Below are 18,444 nucleotides of genomic sequence, written 5' to 3' on the forward strand. Positions count from 1 at the left end.
GGGACATGGCGGGCAGCGCTCGCCGCGCGGGAAACCCTCCGATCCCGCCCCGCGGGGGGCCGGCAGCGGGCGGGCAGAAGCCGAGCACCGCCCCGCCGCCATAGCGGATTGCCGGCTCCGGCTTCGGCTGGAAGCGACGCGATGGAGCTGGCGTTGCTGTTGCTGCTCGGCGCGCTGCTGCCCGCCTCCGCCCTGTACCTGTGCTGCGTGCAGCGGCACACGGGCAGCGCGGCCGCAACGCTGCACCGTCGGGAGCCGGGCCGAGCCGCAGCCTCTCGCCCGCTGCGGGACGCCGTGAGCGCGGGGTGGGGTGGACGGGGCGGTGGGCTGCGGGGAGCGGGCCCGGCGCTCACCTCTCGCCTCCTCTCCGCAGTGGGCCCCGAGGCTGTGCGGCTTCTGGCTGCGGCTCTTCGTACACACGGCGAACACGGTGAGCGGGCGCGGCGGGCACAAGATGTCCGCCGCGGGGACGGGACGGGTGCGGAACCCCGCGGGCACGGGGGAATTTGGATCGCTCAGCCCCTCTGATTGGGGATCTCACAGAGAGGCTGCGGACAGCTGTCCTCAGCGGGGCTCGGACTGCGCTGGGGTTTGTCTGTGCTCGGAGGGCTGCTGGCGAGGAGGGCTGTGGAGCAGGTGCAGCTGCAGGCGCGCGTGTGGGAGTGTCTCCTTCCCTTTGTGGGGGCTGCTGGTGTCGGTCTCTGTAGTGGTTGGCTTTGGGTCTGCTCTGCTCTGCCTCTCGTTTCGGGGTTGTACACGCTCCTATCTTATTGTGCAACCTGCCCTGGATCTGGGAGCCATGCGAGCTTACCTCGTAAGGGGTTTTGTGCCTGGGTGTAATGACCGGAACGGCTTTTAGTTTTTTGCTTTGGATGTGTCTGGTGTGCGTGACCCTGGGCTTATTTCCTTTCCTGTCATTCCCCCTGCATGGAGACATAACTAAATGATCTTTAAGGTCCCCTCCAACCTATGCCATTCTGTGGTGGCCTGGGCTCCTGCGCTTCACAACCCCAAGGCTTGGGAGAGAGTGGCTGGAAAGCTACTTAGAGGTAAAGGACCTGGGGGTGTTGGTCGATGCTTGGCAGAATGTGAGCCAGCAGTATGCCTAGGTGGTCAAGAAGGCCAATGGCATCCTGGCTGGTATCAGAAACAGTGCATCCAGCAGGAGCAGAGAGGTGATTGTCCCCCCCAGGTTCAACCCTGGTGAGGCAGCATTTCAAGTACTGTGATCAGTTTTGGGCCCCTTGCTACAAGAAAGACATCAGGGCCTCAGAGTGTGTTTGGAGAAAGGCAACAGAGCTGGTGAAGGATCTGGAGTGCAAATCTTTTGGAGAGTGGTTGAAGGAGATGGGATTGTTCAGACGGGAGAAGAGGATGCTCAGGGGAGACCTTATCGCTCACTACAACTACCTGAAGGGAGATTGCAGTGAAGGGACTCTTCTCCCAGGTAACAGCAATAGGACGAGAGAGAGTGGCCTCAGGTTCCACTAGGGAAGGTTCAGGTTGGATATTAGGAAATGTCTTATCAGCAAGAGTGGTGAGGCGTTGGCACAGGCTGCCCAGGGAGGTGGTCTCACTGTCCCTGGAGATAAGGGTAGATGTGACACTGAGGAACATATTCTAGAGCAGTCACAGGCATGAACTGATGATTGTACTCGATAATCTAATTGGTCTTTCCAGCTTTATGATTCTGTGATTCTCGATCTCACTCTGGATTTTATTGTTGCACTGTACATAGGTTAGGAGCAATGCCTTTTCAAATAGAAACCAATTCTTACACAATGTGTGAAGCAACATATCACTTCATGTATGTAGGAGTGGGAGCCTTGCTTCAGAGTTGTGCTGGGAGCTGGGGCTGCACTCCTTTCACGTGTTTTGAAAACTGATTCTTGGGCTATTATAGCAAGCTAGAACAAGGCTAATCTCCCTGAGACTGCTGATATTGCTACACTGGGAACCGTGGTGTACAGAGACTGCTTTCAGCTGCCTGCTACCTACATTTCTCATGCTTTTCCAAGTTGACTCAGTTTACTTTAGGAAAGATGTTAACAGAGAGATAAATGAAATTATAATAAGCTTCTGCCTTATCCAATGTTTGCATGATGCTCTGAGCACCAGTAGGAGCTATGTAGATGCCTCTTAACAGTGCTGCAGCCTGCAAGTGCAGGCTTTCTGGAGCTGTCAGGGAAGAAAAAATGAATGTTCCTGTCGGATAGCCAGGAGAATACAGTCTTTATGATTCTATAAATGTGCATGAGGTGGGAAAAGCATTTCAGATCAATTTTGTGGCCTGAAATACAAGTGCATGCTCCGCAGGGTGCTTGGAGACTGCAGCAATTGTGAATGTATTTAGCATTCCTTGTCTCATGAGAAAGATGCCCTGGTCAAAGCTATTGCAAATCAATGTTTCTGCTTGCCTTCTTCTAGGCTTTTGGACAGATCTTGTTACTGCCGCTTTTACTAAGGTAAGAGGGGAGTGTTATCTCCTCCAAGGTTGTTCCCTATTAAAAGTTACCTGAAATGACCTTTTTAAAGAGGGAAGTCTCATAATGAGTGAAGAGTAAGATTAATTCACAGTTTGCTTACTAGATTTTTTAACTGCTCTTGTTTTCTCGACCCTTTACCAGAGGAAATTAAGCATTTTCCACACTCAAGCAGGCTCATAGAAGCTAAATTCACCAGGTTGTCTCTTTGCTCTTCGATGCTTTTGCTAAAGAGCAGTCTTTCAAAGCTTGTGGATGTGAAAATTTGCAGTGTTCACCACCAGCAGTGGTGAAATTGTAGTATTGGGAAAATGAGACCAGGCACGAAGCTCAGAGGTTTTAATGTGCTCTTTTAAAAGAGATTCATCATTATCATTATGAATAGCCTTCTGTCACACTTGTGTTTTTCTTTAGAAACTGAACTTTCAAGTGTGTATTGTGCTACAAGCTGCTGAGGTGCCAGGAACTTCAGGGTCACTCTTGACATGCATACATTGCCTGCAGTTGGGTGATCACCTGTGCAGATTCCAGGATAGTAAACGTGCTTGGTTCCCCAGAGTTTTTGCTTTGGGTATGGGCTTTTTAAGTAAAGGAAACCCAGACAGTTGTCACAGCTGTTATGCAGAAGATCATTTCTTAACATCATGATAGGAGCTGGATTTCCTTACTTCATTGTGTTACTCCAAGCCCTGAACCTGTGCTGATCCAGTTCCCATTACATTTGGTTGCAAATAAGCTGTGTTGAGGCAGGTCATGGATTAAGTCTGAAGAGTTGCCTGCTTTAGCAGGCTTAGTGCTTGAATGTATGGCTCATGCTTCTTTCTTCTCTTCTCCTCTCCTTTCCTGTCTTTTTTGGTCTGTGGGTGATATATCTGATTAGAGTGAATGGGAAAACTTTCAGCAGTTCTTTCCCAGCTTGGATTTATGGAGGCTGGCTGGCTTTATGTCGAAAGGTGGGAGGCTCTGTTAAGCAAGCAGGATAGATTTGGTGCTGCCTTCGGCAAGGCTTTAGAAAGGTGTGAAAGATTATTTTGTAACTGTTGCAACTCCCTGCTGTGGGAGCAGACTGCTGCAACAAAATGTTCTTGGGTAAAATTCATTTGGAACAGTATGGAAAAATTAGTCATGGAGGAGCTTGGATCTTCCAGCATTCTCTCTCTCTCTCTTGCAGGCTGAACAACTTCACCCTCATGCGTTCTCTTGACATTCATGAAGATCCCACGTTTATCCCAGAGGTCGCTGCAGAGGTTGCAGAAGACAAGTCTGAGACTAAAAGCACTTTGGATATCATCAAGCAGCTGATAGATACAAGGTAAGTGTGGGTTGGTTAAGAGTGGAGTGAAAGAACACACACACACGCGCTCCGTGGTATTAGGAGGAAACAGTCATTCTGAGTCATCTGGATTAAAATCTCTTTCCATGACCACAGAATTTGACAAAACAAGTAGTGCTGTCAGATCTCTCCTTTCGTAATTTATAAATTACGAGTAGTTAACATGCACTGTGAATTAGCTAGCTAGCTTCAGGCAGACTGCTTTGCTCTGGTTGCACTATTGGAGTAGATACACTTAGTGGCTGGCTACTAGATGCATACATCCCTTAAGTGAATTTACAGGTGTGCTGTTTCTTACCTGCAACGTATTTCAAAGAGAAAACAGATTGCTGAGAGGAGAGAAGAAGCTAAGGTGCAAAGCAAACAGTTCACAAGAAATCAGGTTTTGTTACTTAGGTTGCTTGGAGAATGGATTGTTTAGCTTCTTAATTGCAGCCTGTGCTTGATTAAACCCCATCACATTAGGGGTGAAATGTTACCAGGACATCCCATTTCTATCCAGAACCTGATGCTGAGTTGAAGGCAGCTGGACTGCTATGAATACTTTCCCCATCTGGTTTTGTTGTTAGCTGTGTGTCTGTCTAACAGTTACTGAAGATTTCTGTGTGCTTTACCAGTGTCTCAGGGAGTAGGTTCTTTGCATATGTCTGAGTTTTTAGCAAGACAAAGTCTGCTTCCCGCTTGAGTTCTTAAGTTAGGGCAAGGGAAATCATTCAGTCCCTTCACACTGTAGGTGGAAGGATATGGTTCCTGCAGGCAGTGGTCAAAGTGAGTGCAGCCTTCTGGTTCTTATGTCCTCAGCTCTAACAATGAGTACTACAGGGCAGGATACTTGAATCTAACCTCTTCCCTGCGTAGCGCATGGTGAGAGCCATGCACTGTCCTGCTCCAGGACGTGGCCTCTGAGTTGGGTGATGATATGGGGACATGACAGGAATAGTGATTGTAGCCAGTTGTTTTAATCATTCTGTGTTTGTCCGACTGTGATGAGGAATGGATCTATTTATCAAAAGTCAGAGCTACTGACTTCTTTGTTTTTAAGCAGTTTGATGTGAATTGCCATGTGTGCTGCATAGCACCTCTTCTCCATCCCACACCAGACACTGGACATGCTGCTGGCTATGTTGCTAATGAACAGAGTCAGCACCAAAGTCAGAGATATCAACTTAAAGAAGCGTGTTTATCTTTACTTATGTTAAAGGTGAAATGATACAAGAATAAAACAGAACGTGGTAATGCACCTAACCATTACTACAGAAGATTGACTACAGTGATGAAGAACTGTAGTGATTAAGAAAGATACGTCATCAATTGCCTTAATACTTCACTGTCATCCAGATCCACAGTTGCTGGGGAGCCCTATTTGTGGCAAGGATTTGGGGAGCCTTTCCCAGCAACTGTCCACTTGATGAGGACTCCAACCTCGCTGCAAAAGGGTCCAGCTTTGATATTGTTGAATAAAGACATTTACATGACAGTTAGGAGGAAACGTCTGGTTTCATTCTCCCTTTTTGGATTCCACCTCAAGGCTGGCCAGGACTTAAAGAGAAACCAAGGAAGTTTGTGTACTAGAAGGCATTGACACTATGCTTCTAAACAAGGAAAGGTTAATACATTCTCATAATGCTTTATCTAAGCTACATCTCTTGCTAATGAGACATTTTGTTCAAGATGCATGTTTTGCAATTGGTTGAATACTAATGATAATCTTACAACTCTGGGTTGTAAGATTCATCTAGAGGTCAACTTTGGTTGAAGGCCTACTGCTCAGGCCTTAGTACTTCACTGTCCCTGAATCAAACCTGGGATAGATCTCTTGGAAGCAGGCTTATGGGTATATTCTAGCTATTCTGTAATGCTCCGGAGGTGAATAGCAAATATAAACCTGGAATAAATTTTGAAGAATCTAAGGACTGCTTTATTGCAGTGGAAAAGTGAAACAACTGAAACGTATCAAGTCTGACTGCTTATTGCTGTGGTACCCTTAATGTACCTTGTGTCTTGAATGTGTGCGAGAAGCGTGAGCTAAAATGCTCAGGCTTGCAGTCCCAACAATGGCCTGGGAGTGAGCAATTCCTAGCCTGCATTGAACAAAAGGTCTGAACAGAGGTGACCTTGACATTTCGAAGTTGCCCTTTCAATCCTTTCTCCGCAGGCCTGATTCTGCCAGCCATGGGTTTAGCTTCAAAGGGATCAAGGACTACCTGGACTGCTACCGGTGAGTGAAATTATAGCCTGGGACCAACTTATTTTTCTTGTTCCCCAGCTGTTGGCTGCTATTATTCCACAAGCTCAGGCATTTCCTTGTTAGGATTATCCATGAGGTACCACTAGTTAGTTTCATCCTTTGCAGTCCTTTCCTTCAGATAGAATAACAAAGGAAAGCCAACATAACTGCCTGCATAACTCTTAAAAAGCCTGCAAGGTTATTTAAATACTGTTTGTCTTGGCTGTCTATATTTGGGAGAGATTTCTACATACCTTGATTGCCCAAATGAGTGAGGAGGTGAGAAGGGTTCATATGGATGAAGCAAGTGGCACATACTGTAGACCTCTGAAGAGCCCCTTAAATCCCCAGCTGCTTGTGTTCTTGAGAACAGAGTGCCTGCTTTTACTCAGTCAACGTGCCCAGCTCAGAAGGAGCTGGAAGCACATCACTGACTCCAAGGTTCTGTAACCTGTTGGCTGCTGGTTGGCTGCCTTTGGAATGTGTGCCATATCTGGAGCAAACAAATAAATCCTGCCGTGTTCCTGACGTGTTCCGCAGGGGTCACCCCTTTCAGTGAGCTGTGACCTTGGAGCAAATGGGTGGCACTGCAGTGTGGTGTTATAGATCCATTCTAATTAGGTGTTTGTGTCAGCCAGAGGCAGATCTGGCCTCTTCTCTTAGCTCACGGTACTGGCAGTTTCATAGCCTTGGGTTTTCTAAAGCTTGAGGGCAATCTGTAAAGGCTGTCAGCTTTCCTGCCCTGTTTTTCCTAGTGTTTCAGGAATATCTGAGTAAGTCTCCTATCTCTTGTCCCTATTCTGAGGGTTGGGAGAGTGCTGTGTAGGCAAGTACTCCTTTACAGAAGGATGTCTCCTGTCCTGATGCAATCATATGGAAATCATCACCACACACATATTGCCATATATTTAGTGATTACAACTGTGACAACTGCCTTCTTGCTACATGATAGACAAACCCTTTGCATGGATACGGTGTGTGGGGGGGTCTTATAATGAGGTCCCAACTTTTGTCCTGTAGGAGTGGGAAGCTGACGCCATCTCAAGTAGCAAAGAACATCATTGCAGTGCTGGAGGACTGCGACAAATCCACGCCCCCACTAAGAGCAATAGTGCAATGGAACCAGGAGCAAATAATGCTGGTAATGTCTGTTAGGAAAGGAGCCTCTGCCACCACAAGAGCAGCAGGAAGGGCGGAGGTTCTTCTGATCTATTACACAGAAAAATATGTACATTTTTGCTTCTTTCTTGTGTAAAGGACTACAGAAAGATTTGCTTCCTTTCCTGCAAAAAGAGGCTGCATTAAGGCAATTTGTTTCCTACTGGACAACTATTTTTCTATTTTTAAACCAGAATTTTTGTGCTTATGTGGCATCTGTCAGCATGGATTCTCCTAAGCAATATTTTCCCACCAGCATACAGTGGAAGAAGAAAACTTACGTAGTTTGGCTTGTCAGCAACCTGGCAAAGCTATTTGTGGTATCTGTTGTTAAACTTGTAATGACTTGCAGTTCAACTCTGTCATATACATTTTCTTCCTCTGTGTAGATGGCTGAGGCCTCCACTGCTCGTTACAGGAATAAATGTCCCCTATCTTACCTGGATGGCATCCCAGTGTGCCTGAAAGAGGAGTTCAAAGTGGTGAGTTTCCTTGTCTAGCTGTCAGCTCATGCTGTGAGAGATCAAGCAGGAGAGCTTATTGCAACAAGTTTTTAAAGCCATCTCCTCAGCAGAAACCTGTATTTGAAATATAAGAGGTAGATGAGCGTAGTGAACAGGATTAACGAGTTTTACCAAGTGAAGACAGGTCTTGAGTATGACAGATGTTTTCCTTATCTTGTACGAATCTCTGTATTCCGTGCAGAGTGGAGGGTGGTGGTGGGAAGCAGTCCCTCTTCTGATGAAATGAGTGTGTATGAAAGCATCTGTAGCAGTGGGTGTAACTGCCTGGGCTTCTCTGGCACTGATTCTAGCATAGCCTCCATCTCTCGTTGCCATGAAGGACATACTTACAGCAGAAATATGAAAGTTACGCCAAAAGTCTCCACCCACGGTGGGCTATGAGCTGGCAACCATTAAATATTCCTGGCAGTGCCATTAAACTGTTGTGGACTCTGGAGAGATCTGTCGCTTAATTGTCAGGGAGAGTACTTAGCAAACCCTGAAGTTGAGTCCATCTGGTATTTTGGCATCCATCTAATCTCAGTGCCTTGCTTCAAAGCGCTGCAGTTTTGAAACGCCGCAGCTCCTTCCACAAAAAGTGGAAAATAGAGCTCCTGTATGCTGTGGGGCCAGGGTTGACTGTTTTGTGTCCTGTGAGCATAGCAATTACATTGCTGTAGAGAGATGGGTTTTTCTGTCCGTCTGTTTGTCTCTACTCCTCCATATTGTAGTATTAAAGGTACTCCTTTGCACATGAGAATGACCCAACAGTGAAGAGTTAAGGATCTCTTATAACAGGAAACAACGCAGGACAAGATGAAGAGCAAGGCTTCCTGGTCCTGAATTAACTCAGTGGGTCCTGATGTCTGGAATTGACTGTGGAGCTGAAATGTGCATGTGAAGTACACATGAGTGTCTGCCCACCTTTCTGGGGTTTTATAATGAATAATGAGGTGTTTTCTTGTTAAGGTACCCTACTATCACCGAGTAGGAACAGTGTACCTTGGGACAGAGCCTGAAACAGAAGATGCCACTGTGGCCAAGAAGCTGCGAGAGGCTGGAGCTGTGATTATTGGGGTCTCAAACATGCATGAATTAGGGACTGGAACAACTGGATGCAACCCTAATAGGTAAAAATCCCCTCCTTCTCTCTCTGCCCTAGGCTCTAGAAAGACCTACGAGTCTGTCCAGAGCTGATACGGAAGGGTACAAAAATAGGGCAAGCATGTAAGAGTAAAACTGACTGAAACATCTCATGCATGGAGAACCATGTGGATCTGAAAACCTAGCACTGAAGATTTGAGGCTCAGAATAGCAGTGGAAGCCTGAAGACTCCTGAAACCAAAGGCAGGAGAGGAGCCAAGTTGTTCTGGGTAAAGAGTTGGCTTTGCAAGGCCTTACATGACTTGAAGGTATGAATCATAGATATTTACAGGATGAACCATAGACAGAAACAATGACAGAAAACAATAGAGACCTCATGCACAGTCACAAAAATGGCTAATGGCCAAGAACTATGAGAAAAGGTACAATCAGCTTAGGAGAAACTTAGTGTTTTAATGTCCTAACTAAAACAAGCTCACTGTAATTTGCTTTACCTCTGTAAATTTTCCAGCTATAGCAGGCTGAGAACTGCTCTGTCAGAGCAGTGGTTCTCACAGCCTTCGTAAGCTGTCTGCAGATCCACACTTTATCAGTGTGCAGCTGGATGCAAGTGGGGCTCTCCCACAGCTACAACAAAATGCATGAGCATTTTCTCCCTGTGTGTGGTCTGCTGCCCCAGCTGGATACCCGGCCACTGGGCAGGTCTCTTTGGTGCCTCGGGTCTGTGGTCAGACTGAAGAGTTTGGAATAAAGGGCAGAGCTGGGAACACCAACTTGCTTGTGGTTTTGTAAGAACTGGTGGTCAGTGACTGCTCCATCTTTTGGCACTGCATGATGCACTGTGGTATGGAGTAATGGAACAGCGTAGTCACAACCAGAAGAGGTGGAACAGCATCTTTTCTGTTGCTTTGAATCTCTTCCTTTTGGATAGGCTGCTAATGATATTGTGTGCACTCTGAGCCAGAATTATTTTTGTCTCATTTTCTAGGGGCATACCATTACCTGGGTTTCTTTACTGGTGTTTCTCTGCTAAGAGATCTGAATCCCTGAGCTATGTTTCTGGATCTTTTTCTGTCCCGTAGTACACTCAGTGCTTCCTAGGAAAACTTTCACCACTGTTTGTCTGCCCCAGGTACCACAAGATCCCTAGGAATCCCTACAAGCCCAACCATTTCACAGGTGGGAGCTCCAGTGGGTCGGCAGCAGCTGTAGCAGCAGGTAGGTGTTTCTAAACTGAGCCAGAGGGGTGGTGGGAGGCAAGTCTTGAGCATCAGGTGTTTAGATTTCATGAAGGTATTAGAAGCTAGAGGAAAGTTCTAGATAAACAGAGAGCTCTATCTGCTATCATGGCTACAGGTGGTGGTAGAATGAAAGGGGCATAACATTTGTCTCTGATCATAGGCCAATGCTTGTTTTGTTTTTGTAGGTCTCTGCCCAGTGGCCATTGGCACAGATGGAGGCGGCTCTGTGAGGATTCCTGCCTCGTTCTGTGGTGTGGTGGGGCTGAAAGGTAGTGCCCTTTAATCTTGGTGGGTGTGTATGTCTTTGTACTGTATCAGGGTGCCACAAACAAGACAGGCCCAATCCATTAATTCTTGCTATTTAGAATTCAACAAGAGAAACTCTGGAGCAGAGCATTCTGAGAGTCACGTGGGTTAGACTGGCAAAGTGACAGTAGGCTCAGTACTGACCATGGAACAGACACTGAGAAAAACTAACTTCTGTTAGTTTATTCTGTACGTTTATCAAATGCTAAGCAAAACTTGCACGCTGCTTTTCTTTCTATCCTCTCATCCTTCTTCTGTCTTCCTCTCCTGAAGATGTTCACAATGTAGTTGGGTGTCTGTAGTGAACTAGTGCAAAGCAGCTCCATCTATGATGGATTCCCATTATCCCAATTATATGGGGAGGTTGCTGCTCAGATTTGTGCCTGGTAAATTAGACGTGGTAACAGGCTTGTATCAAACCAGCATGTAGCCATTCCCCCTTATCTCAGAGGTACAAGAAGCAGCAATGCAGTTTTTACAGTGAGAATTAATGTCGTTAAGGGGAATGGATCAAGGACATAAGAAATGCACAGGACATTGTCTACAGTGTGGTAGGTGGCAAAGCAGGTGAAGTCACCATCACTCAGAAGAGAAGTTGGTTTTTTGGAATGCTTTAGCATTCTGAAAGATCTCATTTGCTCTGTGGGACCAGATACTCAACCATTACCCTGTTTTACTATCTTTCACACATGGCCAGCTCCATTATAATTCATCTGAGGAAGGTAACAATGATGACTAAAGTGTGACTGGTCAGAAAATTGATAAGAACATTTGCAGAATACAGTTGGTGCTAGGCATGAAGTCTCACTGGTGAAGAGGTTGAGATCTTGCAGTTGCAGAGCATGGTATTTCTTCCTGTTGATAATTCTGCCTCTGCAAAAGAGGGCATTGAAAGGTTGGAGCTCTGAACCAGCGGGCCTAAAAGTGGCTGGATTGGGTGCATTACTTGCTGTCTCATCTGGGTGGACCAGGGTCCTACCAGTGAGTGCTCGTGTGCAACTAACTGCCCATTTCTTTTTCTCGAGGTACATTTGGGCGGATCAGCAGTCATGGCAGCCTCCCGCTCTCTTATTCCACAGTCAGTGTAGGTAAGAGAACTTGTGCTCCTTTTCAGGGACCTCCCTATGTGTTGCCACCGGGGAGGCAATCTGGGCCTACAAAAGAAGGATGCTATTTACTCCTTGCCATGTTTTCATAACCACTGTCTCTTTTACAGGTCCTATCTGTACCTCAGTGGCAGATGCAGCCATTGTTTACAGTATTCTTGCTGAGCCAGATCCACTCTATCCATATGGTAGGTGAGCCCACTCCCTCCCAGAAGCCAAGTGCTCTGCCTTCCTATAGGCATCTTAGATCAACAGAGGAACTCTTGCTTGTTCCCTGCAGGACTAAAGCAACCCAAAGCAACCCTATCAGATATGTGTGCTCCTGACCTGAAAGGCTTAAAACTGGGAGTGGATTGGACATTTTTTAAGGTGACTATTCTATCTCTTTCTTCCTGCTTTGCAGAATGAAGTTTTGTAGGAATTCAGTGCATTCAGTGTTCTCTTGCCTTTCATCATCCTTATATTTAGTCCTATAACTGGAGGGAAATACAGGGTGAAAGCACCCACTGGGATGACATTTTTCTAAGGCAACCTTTTGAGTAGAAGCCTGTTGTAGGTAGGAGGAAAGGTAACGACTACATTTCATGGCAGTATGCTTTCTCATAGCACTGTTTTTATTGTAAGTGATGCTTCTGAATTGATTCCAAAAGGGAATTAGTTTAAAAACAAGTGAGGAAAATTACCATATCTATTTGGTGACAGTGGGGTAGATACTGAATAGTATTTTATCATCCCCATGTAGAAACTGGTCACACAAGCTAATACTGCTTGGCAGTTGTAATACAGCTCCACAAACATGCCCAGGATTTCTTCTCTTTGAGAAAATAAGTTTGTTTTTGGCTTTGCCCCAGCGCAGAGAAGTGTCCTCTCCTCTGGAAGAGGAGACTGTTCCTTTTCCATAGGGGGATGCCCTGCAAGTTGTTTTCTTGGAACAGATGGCCTAAGGCAGTTCAGGGGGGTTGTTTCCCTGCTATTTGAGACAGGAGTAAGGAAGACCCGAGGACTGAAGTTCTGTGAGCATGCTCACCAAGAAGAGGAGAGTTGTTACCCAAATCTGCTCAGTTCTTTCCTCTTGTTCTCTAGGCATGTGATGCAGAAATCCTGTCCGTCTGTGAGAAAGGTAAAGAGCAAAAGTTTCCACCTCTCTTAATTTGCCTAAAGTCATAGTGTCACTTGGTGTTTCCTCTCGCGGATGCATTAATGAGATCTGGCCTGCTGTCCTTAAAGGCAGATGCTTAAAGAAGTCTGACTGGACAGACAGCAGTAGCTTTGTACTAGGGAAGCCCTCCTGACTGCTGAGGGTTAAAAAGCTCAGCAGTTGCAGGCTTGTCAGGTTACAATGGAAGAATACAGTTCAGTGTGCTAAGCCTCTGTCTGTATAAAGACAGATCTGTGCACTGTGATAGTTACTCTGCAAGCTTTAAGAGTAAAGACTTCTAAGGGAGGGAGTTGTTTCACAAGGTTACATTCAGTGGGGAAGACAGCTAGGATATTTTGATGTATTTAGTCCTCTGATACTTCCTTGAAATCAGCAAAATGCTGCCTTTGGGGTGGCTTTGTGGGATTTTAGACTGAGCAAAATTGAACGTGGTGAGTTGGGGGAGAGACTACAGTGCCTTGCATAATAGATGGCCTCTTGTGCATGGGAGCTGAGATAGCTCACAGTACTCAGGCTTTGTTTGCCTGAGTTCTCTTCAGCCTCTTTATTTCCAGCTCTTAAAACTCATGCTTCCACATGCATAGAGTTTTCTTAGGAGAGATGTACCACAAACGTGGGTATTTTTGAAGATGCTGGAGTCAAAGAAAGAAGAGAGTTCTTTTTAATATGCAGAGGATTCACTTTTTAGCAAAGTCCTGGTGTCTGACCTTGTAAAAGTACATCAGGATTTGGTGAACCTGCATTGTTGACCTGATCTCTGAGTATGCACAGGCTTCCTCTATCATTATACTTCAGGAGAGGCTTCGAATGGGTTTTTCCTGATGCTCAATAACTGCTTCATGCTGATCAAATGCCAATCATATCAAGTTCTCAGCAAACCATAATCAGAACCTTTACTGTCTGGGTTAACTGAAGGCTAAAGGGAGAAGGTGAACTTGCCCAAAATGTAGTTGGTAATTTAAGAATCTGTTCACAAGCCTCTACCTCTGCCCTGTTGGAGCACTGAGATCTAATTGGGCCTAAGATTTTTACCTATGAGAAGAGGTGGCAGCAGTCTGCATGCCACATTATGCACTAAAGATCTTGCCTTGTAATGGCAAGTGGGGTCTCTGACTTTACAAGGGGAAGCATTTTCTCAGCCCTTCAGTGAAGTTTGGGGAGGAAACTCACAGATGCTGTCTGTGTGTTACCTGTTCCGCACTCAGCTACGGAGTACCTGCAGAATTTGGGAGCCAGCGTGGTTGAAGTATCTCTTCCAGAGATGGAGGAAGTGAAAATAGCCCACACGATCTGCATTCTCAGTGAGATGAGGGACTTCCTGCAGCCTGACTTCAACAAACATTTCCAGGAAATGGTAAGTGATAGCAGGTTGGATCAGTGGCGGTAGTTGTCATGGCTGATGCAGAACGAGTGTCTGGCGCTGTTGAGAAACCTGGGGCTCTCCTGCTTTCTCAGTGAAAAACCACCTGCTGGATGACTTCTGATATCAGAGAGTAGTCCTGGAAGAGAACTCCTGGGCTATCGTGCTCAGTTTCTTGCTGTTGTTGACTGAGCAGACCTGAGCCCCTTCAAATTGTTATGTGCAAGCTGAGATTCTTCCAGTCAGCATGGAAGGCTACTAAAGCATGCAGAGGTCTGAACTACAGCTCCTAGGGAGACACTTAGGCTTGATGGCAGGCTGATGAAGGTGGGAAAGGTGGGGAGAAGAACAATCAGGAATCTGCTGATTCCTTCATGCTTACCTAAAGCTAGAATATATGATTAACAAGCCTGGTGCAAGGAGAGCTGTGACTATTTTCTCTTTCAGAATTTGGAGACTCGGGCTAGCCTGGCTTTGGGTTCCCAGTTCACCGCTCTGGATTATATTACGGTGAGAACATACTGTGGTGAAGGCTGAAGGGGAGGCAATGAAATTGCAGAAGAGGGATCGACATTCCTCTTAAGCTCCCCGCACACGAGGGAAGACAGCACTCAGCTGTGGGCAAAAAAGGAAATGATTTTGCAGTGAAGGTGGGCAAAACGGTGGGGTACCGCAGAGGATGTGACACCTGGGCTGACCTATTGCGTGTTGATTCCAAAACGCAGCAATAGTGGTTGTTTTTTTTGTTGTTTTTTCTTTTGCAAAGACATGGGCTCACATGGGCAGAGGCAGTTGCCTTTGGAGATGAGCATCGTCAGACAGTAATCTCTCTGCTTGCAGGCAAATCGACAGAGAACTCGCAGCATGAGGTTTTTGCAAGAGATCTTCACCACTGTGAACTGCATACTTACACCAGGTACTGGCAGTCCTGGCCAAAGAGCTGCTTCCCATCAAGAACAGTCACTCCATTAGCTTTTCCTCTCCAGTTTAAAGAGTGTAACTTTTGTGCAAGGACTTCGTTGTGCCTTGCAGCTCTGAAAGAAAATGGGGCCTGGTTAGAATGACTGCTGTGTATTTCTGTGCTTGCTGCCTGTATATAAGGCAGTCACAAAACTCCCTTTTGGTTTTTGGAACAGAAGATGCAGAGTCAGCAGTTGTACAGGAGAGACTCGACGTCTACCTACATACATAGAAATAGAAAACTGACTGCTCAATTCATAAATCCCAGTGACTTGTGTTCTGGGGGAGGGAAGGAGTTTGCATTAGTAATTTAGATGAAAAATGGCATTAAGGAACTGAACTGTTTCTTGGTGACTGCCTGCAGACTGACTCTTTCTTTGCTCTTTAAGCACCAGATTAGGTTGACCAGTAAAGCTGTAGAACCTCCATCCTCAATGCTGACCCTCCTTGAGCTGGAGGGTTGGACAAGATGGCTTCTAGAGTTCCCCTCCAACCTCAACCATTCTGTGATTCCTCAACAGCTGTTGCTTCCACTGCCCCGAGAATCCACGAATCTGACCTTCTGACTGGCAGCAGCAATATTTCATTCACAATGAGGTCTATGAGGTAAGAAGATTTGCTGCTTGCACCTTGCAAACAAAAAGTTTGGCAGCAGCTGTAGACTAGGTGTACAAACTCAAGGAGTTCAGACTGTAGAGCAGGGGAAGATCGATTCTAACTGCTTCTCCCCCAGAATAGGCTGACTTTGCTTCTGCCCAGGGCAGGAGTGCTGATGAGAGCTTTTTCCCCAGGTTCATGCAGCTTGGTAACTTCACTGGGATTCCAGGCCTCGTCGTTCCTATTGGTTATTCTACTGCTGGGCTTCCAATTGGCTTCCAGGTAAGCAGTGGCTATTGAGATGCTGGGTCACAAAATCCCCAGCTGGCTCTGCCCTGAACCCCCTATAACCAAGTTCTTGGTGCCAGCACACTTGAGGAGTTGCCAGATACTATTAAAGAATTTTTTAACTTCTGGGTGAGGAGATTTGCCTCAAAGAGTAACTCACTTCTGAATGCCAGATGGACTCTTCAGACATCTGGAGATAGGTTTCTCCTTGTCCTCTGGAATCAGTACCCGTTATTTATCACTGCTCTTTCTTTTCCTTATGTCTGAGTTCAGTAATTTCTTTCTTGCTCTTTTCCCTCTGAAAATAGGTCTGATGTAATTGGAAGTACCATGTTTTAATAAAGTCACTGAGCTCCCTTTTTCCCAAATAGAGCGGTGCCATACTTGCTAGAATAAAGGGGAGAAGCGTGTGTCGTCTTGGTGCTGCTGGGACATAATTTTGGCCATGTTTTCCTGGGCTTTAATCACTGTATGTGATGATGCTACTTTCTTGTTGTTTTTTCTTTCTCCCTCTTGCAGGTCATGGCAAAGTGGTGGGATGAAGCTGTTCTTCTGAGGATTGGCCTGAAGCTAGAGCAGTTTCGTCGCCAGACCAAAAAACCAACCATTCATTATGACATCCTTGCATGATGGAATGATTAAGATGGGGAACGAGTCTTCTTTTTCCCCTTGTCTGACCTGGCCAAATACTGGAGTGGACTTGTTTTCAATGTTTAACTGAATGAGGTTTAGCAGCAGACCCATGGGAGAAATGAGGAGGAACACTGTTCAAAGCAGGCATTGCTGCTGAGCAGACATCACTTCTGCTCTGTACATTCTTGGATGGTCCAGCTCATAGTGAGGAGACCAACTGTACTAGCTTGTTCCTCACTGTGTTTCTGCCAACAGGGGAACCTGCAAGTATCTTCTGCAACCTTTTTCCACGTCAGGGTCCCATGTAAAGATGGGAGACAGCTGCAGCTACCCGGCTGTGTGTGGAAGGCCAGTCTCTAAACCTCAAACCTCTCACAAAACTCCTCCTGCTGCTGAATTAAAGAAAGGTACTGTTTTGAGAGAGAGTGGGACAGTTTCCCTTAAAATAGCATGCCTAACTCCTGTGGAATAAGGAAGATCCTAACACACCTGCACTAACAGAAGAGTGTGTTAAGCCCCTTAGTTAAGATAGTCCCTCCTGGCAAAATGAAGGCATGTAGATATGGAAATGTTACTGTTTTTCTCCCTTGTGCTGCAAACAGTGTAAAGTCAGTCTGACTTGTACAGAGAATGAGTGCATTCACTGCATGAGCAGTCTTACGCACCTACAACCTTACATGCAAGGGGAGGAAATCTCAGAGCATGACCATTCATCACTTCTGTGACCTGAAGCCTTTGTTTGGGGGTTTTGGCCCTCTGTTGCACTGTTGACAAACGTCTGCATTCCCTGAGCTTTGAGAGCCTCTTCTTTCCCACTAGTTACCTAAGCAATAAGCCTTCTACCATATAGGAGTCCCAGTGGAAGATGCTACCTGGTAATGCTATAAAATAGCTCTTCAAGAGCCAGCTATTTTGAGCAAGTGCAATTTGTGTGGTACTAAAAGCAGAAGTGTTACTGAGCTGCCACACGAGTAGACCCTGGGTGCAGGAAATGAGTTGCATGAAGCCACAGTGCAGCACAGAGCCAACCTCCTTTTGTCACAGATGTACTTCTGGAAGTAATCGAGGTAGAAAAAGATGAGGTTGTGTTACATAAAGTATGACATCACAGCAAGAACAGCTGGAGAAGGCTCTACTTGTACAGGATCAGGCCCTAAAGCCGCACTACTGTTTCAGTGAAAGTCCTCATCTTGTGTCTTGCTTGCACCACTGTGGCCACATCAATGATTGGAGAAGACTTAAGAGCATTCCAAAATGAACCTAAATGCTTAGCTTTAGTTGGCTTATGGTTAATGCTTAGATATGTCTTGTTTCCCACCTCACCAACTATTGAAGAAAAACTGGGCTTGTGATTTGGCTGTGGGAGAAGCTGTCTTAGAGATGGGAACAAAATATTGAATTCTTACTTAGCTTGGAAGGAAAGAAGGAACAGAAAGTAGTTGCAGTTTTTCCCAAACTCAGTACAGTTGGTTTTGTTTTTCATTACGTCTCCACTCTTAAAACAGGGGTAGCACTTTACTAATGCTTAAAGGTTCCAGTCAGTAGCATCTGAATGGAAGAATGCTGTATTACCCCCTTCATAAATACTTGAGTTAAAGCAGGAAGATCAGCTGCTACTAGCACCCGCAGTTAATTAATGATGGTTGATATTGTCTTTCATCTTCAAGTCCTTCACAATACTGCCATAATTGTTACTTCATTAGATTCTACCACAGTTCAACTTTATGGAGAACAGATTATTAAAAGAAAAAAATATTTCCTCTCTATTAGTAACTTCTTAAATACTCAGAATACCTAAAACACTGCCAAAATGCACTGCATGGCAGTAGGAGAGCTGGTAAGTCTGACAAGAATAGATTTCTTCAGGAATGCCTCTGATTTGAAGGAAAGAGCTGAATATGCTCCAATTCAGTGCAGTTACTCAAGGTAGTAGAGATGGCAATATAAAAGTGATACCATCTTTATAGGTTAGGCTATTTCAAATCC

General features: G+C 45.7%; 1 protein-coding gene across 1 annotated transcript; it reads left to right on the forward strand.

The window, feature by feature from the left end:
* The first annotated feature begins 5 nt into the window (after positions 1-5).
* On the forward strand, positions 6-18,213 carry LOC122155732 (fatty acid amide hydrolase-like). The gene is given in 21 exon segments (XM_042809847.1): positions 6-53; positions 55-294; positions 374-430; positions 2,428-2,465; positions 3,655-3,795; positions 5,972-6,034; positions 7,064-7,184; positions 7,591-7,683; positions 8,674-8,834; positions 9,941-10,026; positions 10,235-10,318; positions 11,381-11,443; positions 11,572-11,649; positions 11,742-11,830; positions 12,545-12,581; positions 13,826-13,974; positions 14,428-14,490; positions 14,821-14,896; positions 15,462-15,546; positions 15,732-15,819; positions 16,345-18,213. Coding segments are annotated over 21 exon segments (1,971 nt in total). The 3' UTR covers positions 16,456-18,213.
* The last annotated feature ends 231 nt before the right edge of the window (positions 18,214-18,444 follow it).

Source organism: Centrocercus urophasianus, unplaced genomic scaffold, assembly GCF_019232065.1.
Source record: "Centrocercus urophasianus isolate 14NV4802_14NV808 unplaced genomic scaffold, USGS_Curo_1.0 seq_12, whole genome shotgun sequence".
In the NCBI taxonomy this organism is placed as follows: Eukaryota; Metazoa; Chordata; class Aves; order Galliformes; family Phasianidae; genus Centrocercus; species Centrocercus urophasianus.